The sequence below is a fragment of the Oryzias melastigma genome, linkage group LG4 (assembly GCF_002922805.2).
Source record: "Oryzias melastigma strain HK-1 linkage group LG4, ASM292280v2, whole genome shotgun sequence".
In the NCBI taxonomy this organism is placed as follows: Eukaryota; Metazoa; Chordata; class Actinopteri; order Beloniformes; family Adrianichthyidae; genus Oryzias; species Oryzias melastigma.
In genome coordinates, this window is record NC_050515.1 from 4,262,616 (window position 1) to 4,273,661 (window position 11,046).

At 40.6% G+C, this 11,046-nt stretch overlaps 1 protein-coding gene across 2 annotated transcripts in view; it reads right to left on the minus strand.

Moving 5' to 3' along the window:
• LOC112136778 (LIM/homeobox protein Lhx8) overlaps positions 1-4,199 on the minus strand; it is a 6,012-nt gene extending 1,813 nt beyond the window's left edge. Inside the window, exons 1-7 of one of the 2 annotated variants that reach the window (XM_036211434.1) lie at positions 4,018-4,197; positions 3,388-3,468; positions 3,050-3,175; positions 2,772-2,893; positions 2,271-2,491; positions 2,092-2,195; positions 877-974 (exon numbers count right to left, since the gene is read on the minus strand). In XM_036211434.1, coding sequence (XP_036067327.1) covers positions 877-974; positions 2,092-2,195; positions 2,271-2,491; positions 2,772-2,893; positions 3,050-3,175; positions 3,388-3,468; positions 4,018-4,098 — 833 coding nt within the window. In that variant the 5' untranslated portion in view covers positions 4,099-4,197. Of the gene's footprint in view, positions 1-758; positions 975-2,091; positions 2,196-2,270; positions 2,492-2,771; positions 2,894-3,049; positions 3,176-3,387; positions 3,469-4,017 lie in introns of those variants that run through there. The other variant, XM_024258670.2, reaches the window with a different exon arrangement.
• Positions 4,200-11,046: the final 6,847 nt, after the last annotated feature.

The window sequence follows — 11,046 nt, forward strand, 5'->3', positions numbered from 1 at the left end:
TTCAACAATGACTTGTACAATTCTCCGGCGTTATTAAAGTAGAATCTGTTTACATCCGCGGTCTCGTGGTCGAGGCGTGGAAAGAGGCGGACACTCGCAATAATCTCACTCCTGATTGGTGACAGTACTTCCTGTAGATTCCATGACTCAGTTATGACTCAGACCAATCGCTGAAGATGGGTTGCAAATGGCGGTATCCGTTTCAGGAATTGACGGTGAAAGCGGCGGCCTACTTTCGCGAGGAGAGGAAGTAATGCATTTCCAATGGGGGACCTCATTGCTCGATCTGTCCATTGTTTTTACAGTCTATGGTCTGACTAAAAGACTCAGACAGAGGAATCAACTGGAGGTCAGAGTTCATCCTGAAGCTGCATCAGGTTATAAAGTAGAATTTCTATTTTTGAACAAAATTCAAGGATTTTCTTTGACCCTAATGGTCAAAAAAGATGGTAAATGTCATTGAATTAGCTCTGATTTAATTTTAGACTGTTAGATCATGAATTTCTGGCACACAGACTGTGAAATAAAATGTTTTATCTTTGTTGGAATCACTGCTAACATGACCCATAGCACATTTGCTGCAATGATCTGTGAAACAGCTTGTCTTTTATTTTGAAAGGGCATAATGGGAACTTTTTCAAACTATTTCATACTTAAAAAAAACAATATTGTCTCTTAAGGTTTTATTTCTGCAAATAAACAAAAGCTCATTTAAATTCCTCACAGTGATGACAATAACATGAAAACAAATCCATGTTTTATTTTTCTACAGGCTGAAACCTGAACGTCCTCCTGCCCTGCAGACTGCCCCGATTCCCCTAACGGAGCCGGCTCTGGGGCTCAGCTGTTGTTTCCATCGTCTGTGTAGTCTGACTGACCTGGATGACTCGGCGACTCAGGCCCGTCTCCTCCGCCAGCTTCTGCAGCGTCTGAGCATCAGGGTTGTTGTCCTGAGCGAACTGAGCCTGCATGACCTGCATGGAAACACCAGCAGGAGGAGGAGAGCTTTTATCCAGGAGATCAAGTCTGAGTCTGAGGGGATGTGCAGCGAATCCATCAGGACCAAATGGTACGCCTCTCTTTAGATTTTTATCTCAAACTCTTTCAATTGTTTGAATGTAGACTTTAGTTTAAAAAAAACTCACCGACAGAACTGGTTAAACATGGAGAATTTCAAAATAAAACTGTGGCCTTTTTTAAATTAAAGCATTAAAAGTTTCTTTTCCATTTGCAGTTCTTACATTTTTGTAAAATATGCCAACATCTTCTGACATTTGTTGCAAAAAACAAACCCCCAAAAATCATTTAAAACAGTAAAATGGTAACAGGCGGAAAGCTCCCATTCCTGCAGCGATCTGAAGGTTTTTAACTGATTTTGTTTTTCTAAATCTCTTCCTGTTTCTGTCCGACCATTTAATCCCAGAACTCTCGGGTCCAAACACTTTCCTGAGAGTTTTCAATAAACATTTGTGTTTCTCTTCTCCTCACCTGAAGACCTAAAAAACGATCAAACCGAAAACTTCTGAGGAGATTTTTAAACACAAAATAAAAACTTCTTTTTAGCTTTCAACATATATATTCATATTTTAATAATGTACTTTGTTTTTTAACTTAAACATGCTTCACTTTGTTTCTTTTATTTTTAATACATTTATCATTTTAACATAAATAATTGAATATTTTTTGTATATCTTTTTATTCGTTTTTGTTTTTTATCTACTTTTAATATTTCTATTTATTTTAATCTCCACTGTTTCCTTTGGCTTTGATTTAAAACAAAGACCACATTTTATTTTCCTTATTTCTTCTTGTCTATAATTATTTAATTCTTGTTTTTTGTCTTATTTTATGTTAAACATTTTGTGCTGTAAATGCATGAAAGAACTGAAGTTTATTGGTGGTGTTTTTATCATGTTTTGTTTGATTCGTCGTCATGGTCAAAACGTGAATTTGACAGAATTGTTGGAAACAATAAATTAAGTTATCAAACATTTGTAATTTCCAACAGGTTTTGGCAAAAAGAATCAAACTATAAATCAGTTTCCGTGATCTGTTGCGCAAACGGCGCAGGTGCGGCGGCGGTTCCGGTACCTGCAGCTGGTCGGCGGTGAAGCTGGTCCGGGCTCTCTTGGAGGGTTTGGGCTGGTTGATCTCCTGCTCGGTGGGGACGGCTCCCTCCATGTTCACGCCGGTTCCTGCAGACGTTCACCGACAGGCAGGTGAGCCCTTTGATCCCCCGCATCCCCGCCTTCCCGCGCGCAGCCGCTCACCCTTCTCCACGGCGCGCTTCAGGTTGTCCAGCATGCAGTCGTAGTGGATCCTGCAGAGCACCTTCCCCTCCACCAGCGCGAACTCCTCCCCGGTGGACAGCTGCCGCTTGCAGGAGAAGCAGGCGAAGCAGGCCAGGTGGTACACGTTCCCTTTGGCGCGGCGCACCCAGTCCGTGGAGTGGATGTTCCGGCCGCAGCACGCGCACCAGGTGCCGAATCTTCTGCAGTGCACGGGTCACGTGGAGCAAATTAGACACCGGGAGGCCCGAAGCTTTATCACCTTTATCTAAATTTTAATAATTGTCATTTTATAGCAACTTTTTAAAGTTGATATTTGTGCGTAAAGTTCGTTATTTTACGCACACTCCCCGATGTTCCAAAAATCAGTTTTTGGGCTTCAGCTGCAGGAAAAATGCAACTCAGATTCAGGCCGTTCTGTAATTGTCAACTTCAACAATAATTTGCATTTTGTAAATATGTGAAAGAAGCTCGTGCACGTACCGAAAGTAATCCAGTTTGCAGAAAATCTCCTTCTCTTTGATGTAGCAGCTCGCGTGGCTGCCAAGTGAAGTCTGGCACACGCTGCAGGACAGGCAGCGCACATGCCAGCACAAGTCGTTAACCTGAAGCAGAGACACGATGGGTGAACGACAGACAAGCGCGGGGCGGCCTGCGCGCTCCTGCGCGCGCGCGGCGCAGCACAGAAACCGCAGTAATCCGAGCGCAAACGCTGCGGGAGAAACGGTCATCTGCGACATGCAAAACGAACAGAAACTTACTTTTAATAAATACTTGTCCACGATTTCCTCGTTGCAGTTCGCGCACACGCTCCTGCACAGCAGAGGCGCGGATGCCATGGCCCGCGGGGACGCGCCGTCCTCATCCAGAACCTCCACCGGTGCGCCCTGAGGACAACAAACCAGCCGTGAGGATTACGCGCAAGAACGCCTCCGACGGAGAGCACCGGGAGCAGCGCGCAACTGACGCTGCAGAGGAGATGTTTGTTTCTACAAGTTTGACAAAAACTTAGCTCTAAAAATCTGCAAAACTTGAAACAAGATCAAACTTTTAAGGTGCAAATGCTGAGAGGAATCGAACCCGCGGCGCGCCAGCCTACCATGATGTCGCGTCTGTCCTCCCGGGCGCATTTGCCGAGCAGCTCCTCGTCTCCTTTGCAGTCCTCACACATGACGAGCAGCTGGAAGAGGTTGTCGGGTCGTCAGGCGGGGGCAGCTGCCTTAAAAGCCGCGCGCTCCTTCCCATAAATATCATGCCTTTCGCTTCTCACCATGACAACGCCGCCGATTACCGCCATGACATTTCCAGCACCGGGATGGTCATTACTTACAAAAACGGACAACACTCGACCTGATACTTAGCGCACGTGCATTATGTTCTTGAGCGCGCTTTTGCGCCTCAGCTGCGGCTGCGCCGTGAACCAACACACCCATTCAGAGTGTCAATCAGCGGGGCGGCGCGGGGCGGCGCGGGGCCCGCAGAAAAAGGGGGATTGATTTATTTAATAACAGCAATTAAAAGGCTGAGTTGGCCTCAAACGTCTGGCCGGGCAACAAAAAGGTGAAGAGGTCTCATTAACTACTCGAGTTTTAATTGCAGATTCAGGGAAGTCATTTTCTCTGACATTTCTGCAAATCCTCCAAACTGCCCGCTGACCGGGGCCCGCTCCCCCTTCAGGGGCCCCCGTTTGTTCTGGTCGCAGGCGTGACTGCGCATGTCTGCCACTCACCTGCTCGTCGGGTGACAGAGGCTCGCGCTCTCTGCCTTTGACATCGCAACACTCAACTTTCACGTCACTTTTCCAGCGCATGTCTGAGTCCCGGACCGGACGCGGCGGCGCCTCACGTTCCTCTGCGCGCTCGCGCGTGCTCCTGTCATCCAGGTTCCTCCTTTTTGGGGGGGGCGGATCGTTGTTCACATGTTTGTTTAGCCCCGCCTCTTTATTTAAATGAGCTGCCGGTGTGGTTTTGTTGTGAAGTTCGTGATCGTTCCTTCTTTTACCGCATTTTACGCATAAAAAAATACGAATTTTTGACCTAATTCTAAAATATTAAAAAGTTAGTTTCTTCTTTTAGGTATTTAGTCAGAATCATGGATTTCTATTAATATGTGGTTTTGTTGTGAAATTCCATGGAGGTCAGTGGATCTAATCTTTGATCTTTCCTTCTTTTACGCATTTTACGCATAAAAAATCACCATTCCACGCATCGTTTTTGGACCTCGTCCTGAAATAGAACATGTAAAAATAGTATGTCTATTCGTATATTTATTTATTTATTTAAGCAGGTCAGAATCATATGAATTTGTATTGATATGAGGTTTTGTTGTGACGTTTCATGATCAAACCTTTGATCTTTCCTTATTTTATGCATAAAAAAATCATAATTTTATCCATCATGTTTGGACCCATTCTAAAATATTGAAAAAGTGATTTCTATATTTATTCGTGTATGTATTTAAGTAGGTCGGAATCATATGGATTTGCATTAAGAACTGTCTTTTTATTGTGTTTTTATTCTGTTATTCCTGCAGGAAAAAAAAACATTTTAAAGATTTTGGGGCAAATGCATTTAACAACAAATCATAAGAAAAGTGAAATTATTAATATTGTTGTTGGCTTGAATGCATTTTTGGATTACATATCCTTAAATATTAAATATTGAATAAAAAGATAAAAACATCAGTTCGAAACAGAATTCTTATGATTTTACTGTATTATCTTAAGTTTAAGCAAAACGTTTTAAGTTTTATTTCATGTAATGTGAGATGAACTTTTGTGCTTCAAGATAATTAATGGTTCTGTATTATCATTTAACAAAGAGATATTTTTTCTATTCCAAGAATCTGACATTTTTTTGTGAATGATAAATTATTTTAATGCAGATTTCATCCCTAAAAAACAAACCTTCATTTTTTTTTATAACTTCTCATTTTCCAAAAAATGTAATTTTGCATCAGAAGAACAAAGTTTCAGGATAAAGATTGCCATCATCTGGACCGAAGAGAATCGGACTCTTTACGTTCCTGTTGAATACAGAATCAGACATCAGCTTCACTTTTATCACAACATTCATGTTTGATTGACAGCTGCAGGTAAACTGCAGCGGAAGTCGTTCCTCCTGATTGCAGGTGAGGAGGTCGCAGCGGGCTGACGGGCTCAGACCGTGCACGCGCACACGCCCATCGCGAGGCGCTATTTTGCGTTGGGCGGAGTGAGTCCGACCTGCCGCAGCATGAGCCTCATCTGTATCGCTCCATCGCAGAGGGATAAAGGAGCTCGCGTGCCTCCACCGGGATGTGTCCTGTTCCAGCCGCTGGAGATGAATGCCTTCATCAGATAGAGGGCAGACTTCTGCAGGCTCCTCTGGACGGGACGGGGGGACCTTCTGCTCCGCTGAGGGTGGAGGTCCGGTCCAGCAGTGACCCCCATCCTGCTGCAGGGCCACCAGAACCCAGAGTTCTGGCGCATCGCGGAAGATCCGAGCGCGCATGTTTCCAGGTGTTTTGCTTGTCAGCTGCACGGCTGACTTCACCACCGATTTGTTAGATGTGGAGCAGACAAAAACACCGTCTTATCTGTCAGCGCGGCGGCAAACTCGTTCTCCCGCCGCAGCGAGAAGATTCATTAACACCATCGTCATGTCTGGAAGCACAAAGAAGCAGCTGAAACTGAAACACAGAAGAGCTTTGATACCAGATGGAGGAATAAATATTGATGCTGTCATAAACAGATTTCATCAGATCTGTTTGAAAAATGTTTTCATTGAAACTGGAATCTTTACAAAATAAAAGCTTGACTGCAGTTCTTCATAAATATGTTTAGAACTGAATCCTTTTCAGGATAAATGATGTGGAATTCATCACAAATTCAGATGATTTTATCTTTTTGCCACAAAAAGAATATAAACATGTTCGGATTTTATGAAAACAGTTCAATATTTATTTATTTTTTGCTCCATAACAAAGAACATCTCAGCAAAGTCAGATGGACCATGTGGTTTAAAGTGGGCAGAAAATGTGGTTCCAGTCGTGTTTGTCCACATTAGTGGGGATTCAGTGGGTTAGCTTGCTACGCTAACCAGCAGCCCAGTGGACAGTGTAGCGAGCTAGCAAGGTCCACTGTAGCGAGCTAGCAAGGTCCACTGTAGCATGCTAGCGAGCTCCTCTGCAGCGTGCTAGCAAGCTACACTATAGCATGCTAGCAAGCTCTGCTGTATTGAGATATCGAGCTAACAAGCTCCACTGTTGCATGCTGGACAGCTCTGCTGTGTATAGCTAACAAGCTGCACTTTAGCAAGCTAGCAATCTACACTTTAGCGTGCTAGCAAGCTCTACTTTAGCAAGTTAGCAAGTTTCACTGTAGCATGCTAGCAAGCTCCTTTAGCATGTTAGTGAGCTCCCTATTAGCAAGCTCCTCTTTAGCGAGCTAGCTGCTTTAACTCAGACTGAACTCTAACTTGTACAAAAATATGAACAAAATAATAACATAAATCATGACAGTTACTTCAGGCTGACGGTGCAGCTCAGGTCATTTGTTACTGTATTAAAAAAGGAAATAATGACGATAAAGTTCAGAGGTCGCCACAGACATGACTCTTCGTTCAACACGAAAATCCATCGGATTTAGAATCATCCTCCTGCAGCCGAATACTCACTAATAATCATCTCTTTTCAAGTAAATCATAACATTTTTTTAAACTTCATATTCAATATTTACATATATATATATATAAAATTGAGATTAAACTTTATTACAATTACTTTTCCCACTAAAGAGATCCTCAACGACCTTCACACAATACAATAAATAATCGTAAAAAATGGTTTCTAATTAATTTGTGACAATAATCTCTAAAGTTATTGTATTTATGTATAGAAATGCTTTTTGTTGGTTTGTCTTCTTTAGTTTTTATTTGATTTGATTGCTGGAGATAAATCAAATCAGATTATTGATGAACTGAAGTCCGTCTTTAGAGTAAATTCTTTCTGGTTTATTATTTCAAGCAGTGATTTTGGACAAAGAACAAAACGTGAAGATTTTTATAACAGAAATAATGAAATCCATTTATTAGAAATAAAACAAAGACACACTTATGTCACATTTGATTCATTAAATATAGTAATTATTAACTTAAGTCAAGTTTGTTTGATTGTTTGAAATTGAGTTATATAAATATATAACTTATTTAATTGTTTATAATGGTTTTCTTTGAAAGATCAGAAAATGTCGAGGTTTACAGCATAAAGTTAGCATACAGACATTTGTTTAAAAATAAATCCACAAGTTACCAAAGAATTATGACAGTAACACTTTCATGCTAATTTAGCAGCAAAAACACCAACAAATGTGTTTTTATTTAATTGAATATGAATTGAATCATGAAGGAGGTGAGATTGGATGTTTTAGATTTATAAAGGTGAATAAAATCTTATTAAAATGGAATGAAGCAGGAAAGCTGTGGAAGAGGATGGAGAGTTTGAGAGGAAACGTTTCATCAAATGATGCTAACAACAAGCGCTCACGTCCAGCTTCATTCAGCATCACAATTAGAAATGTCTGCAGAATGAAGGAGAATCCACGTTCAGAAAACCCTGGACGATGTGTCCCCTAAAGGAGACGGCGGCGAGTTCCTGGTGGACCTGCGCGCTCTGAAGGACCGCAACCCGTCATTTCTTTCATTGAAATCAGGCCCATGTGAGGTGGTTTACAATTGACACAAAGAGTTTGGCGTGACCTTTTCTCCTTGCTGTAAATGGGTACTCAGTGAATCCAAAGTGGCGAGGGGGGGTGGGGGCGTTAAATCACAGCAGTGAAAATGGCAGAGCGCGCTGAAAGAGGGCTCTGATTGCATTGGGGGGGGGCAGCATGCCCAATCAGAGCGGCGCTCTTATCAGCCGTAATGACCCACTCCACAATCACACAGGCAGAGCGGCGCTATTTAACGCTGATTGCAAGAACCGCCACCCCCCACACCCCCCACACCCCCCCGACCCAGAACGGCATGACTCCTGAGAGATCCCCCCCCCCCAGCTTAAAGGCCAGACCTTTTTCCTGAATGGAATTCATAATCATCCCTCCTCCGTTTTCACTCTAATTGTTATTTTAAGACCTGCTTGTTGTATTTGGAGCTGCAGGAACGTCTGATTACTGTTTATTGTCAGCACCTCCACCTCCGCTCCACCGTCTGACCTCCTGTCCGGCTCCAGAGGCCTGCAGCGGCGGCGTCTGTCCTTCCAGACAGAGGTCACCGCTCTAACCTCACCTGTAACAGGTGAGGTTAGAGCGGTGACCAAGGGCTTGAACTCTTGACCCTATAAAGTCAAAGTCACTCAAAGGCAAATCAGGGAAATTTAAACAAAAACTGACAATATTTAAAACTAATTGCTGTAAAATCCTCATAAAATGTAATTTATCCAACTTTTCTTTTTAAAGTCATGTTAGATCAGGAGAGACGAACTCCATCAGACAAGAGGAAAAAATCCAAAACACACCTGAGGTAACGGGATAAACATTTATTGAACACTCTACATTTTAAAACTTTAAAACCGTAACTTTTTAACATAATTATGAACTAGATAGATAACATTACCTGTGATAATGATAGTGTGAGTGCTGGAAGCTGAATTTGGCCGCTGATGATGCTGAAGCTGATAGCTGGCTAAAATATTAACTTAAAAATAACGACAAAAAAAAACTTTGGTGACCAAAAACAGCTAGCATGTAAATATTAGTCTAACTCCAAAACAGCCTAAAAAACAATAAAAAAGCGTAAAAGAGTCAAAACAGCTAGCATGTGGCTGAAATATCAACTAAACTTCAAATCAACCTACAAAATCTTAGTAGATGCTTAAATAGTCCAAAAAGCTGCAGAATGACAATTTTTTAAAACTTTCAAACTGTAACTTTTTAACATAATCATGAATAATAAAAAGTCAGGAATATTATTCCAGAATAAATCAACTTAAACCTTAAATAACTTTAATATTTTACTCTCCATAAAAATATATTTTGTCAAAATTATACAAGTTAGAAATGAGCTCAAGATAACATTGGGTCATTAATAACAATAAAATAAAATGATCTGGAGGGCCGGATAGAATCACCTGGAGGGCCGGATCCGGCCCCCGGGCCTTGGATTTGACATATTTATTTTAGAACTTGAATAATTTTTTATTTTCCGTTTATGCTAAAAGTTTTCAGCTATAACTCTTATTTTTCCCTGTTTTTGAAGGTTTAAAGGTTGTTGTTCCGTTCCTTCACAGAAGTTCTTATCTCTCTGCGGCTCGGTTTCATCTTCCTTCACGATCTCAGTCAGTTCGAGTCCACAGGAGGAGATGACAGATGCTGATCTCGCCGCGATCAACAGCAGGAGAAAATGCTGGTCGCGTCAGACCAACAAAAGTTACACTAAAAATACGGAAAATCAATCATTGAAAATCAGATGTTGATTGTTACGTTTCATCTCCTCAGATGTGCAGCAGGTTTAGATCAGGACTCTGCAGGACGGTTCCGAACCGTTTTGCTCTCAGCTGTTTGTGTTCTGGATCTTCATCCTGTCAGGACTTTCTGACCCACACAGAACTTTTGTCCCTGTGACACTCACCTGCACACCTCAGACCAGGTAAACGGCCCCGTAAGGGAAGCGAACGTCCCAATAAAGACAAAAGTTGAAGGATTTATTCATAAAACAGAAAATAACCTGAAAAGTTGGAATAGAATCAAAGTTTCGACTATCTGGATTTATTTTTGAGAGAATTCTGCCCCCCCCCCCTCTATTGATGACCAAACCCTCCAGAAAATCACAAATATTTACATTTAAAGATGAATTTGATCAAAGTATTTTAGAATGAATGCATGAAGAACATCAAATATTTGCTACAAAAATGAAAAATGTTTTTCGTTCCAGAAATAAGACACTAACATTCCATAGATCTTGTGTAAGGTTTGTTGTTTATGTCAAAATGCAATAAATTAATTATTTATCAGAAGATCTCCGGTGTTAAAGTAACTGATTATATAAGTTATGCACTTTCTGTGATTACTTGTGAATATTTAGTCACATTTTGCTAATTAAATTCTCAGTAAATCTTGTATTAAAATGTACTTCTTGTTTTTCTAAGAGGACTCCTATTTTCATATTTAATCGGCATGGAGCCCAATAAGGCTATTCTTTTGTGATATTGGGCTATATTAATTAGATTGAATTGAATACAAAGTATATTTATACATCTAAGAATATTTTTACTCTAAAAGAATAAATCTGGACCTCCTGCTGCTTCACAATATCAATAAAATAAAATAACTAACAATGACCTTCATCTAAATGTGAATTAACTTACAGATCTTTTTTTTAAAAACACATTTTTTCTGCAGGTGTTGAAAGAATAGTTTAACATATTATAATTCTTAGATGGTGAAATCCAAACTAATGGATTACATTTTAATAAAAACTAATCTATAAAAGTTTGTAAATAAATGGAACATTTTTCTTTTTTTCAAAGTAAAAGGTTTGTGTTATAAAAGTATTAATGATCGATCATATCTGCAGTTTTAGGTGCAGGTGGGATGATCTCAGATTAAATAACTTTAAAGATTCTGGCTCCTCTTGCTGGAGAACTCTGGTATCAAACAAATATGTCAAGTTTCATTAAAAGACCGTTTTTAATTCAGTTTTTTATATTTTTATATGTTTAAAGACGAAAGATGCTAAAGGAATCAATACTATTTATGGGTCCACTCTAGAAAAATGCAAAAACG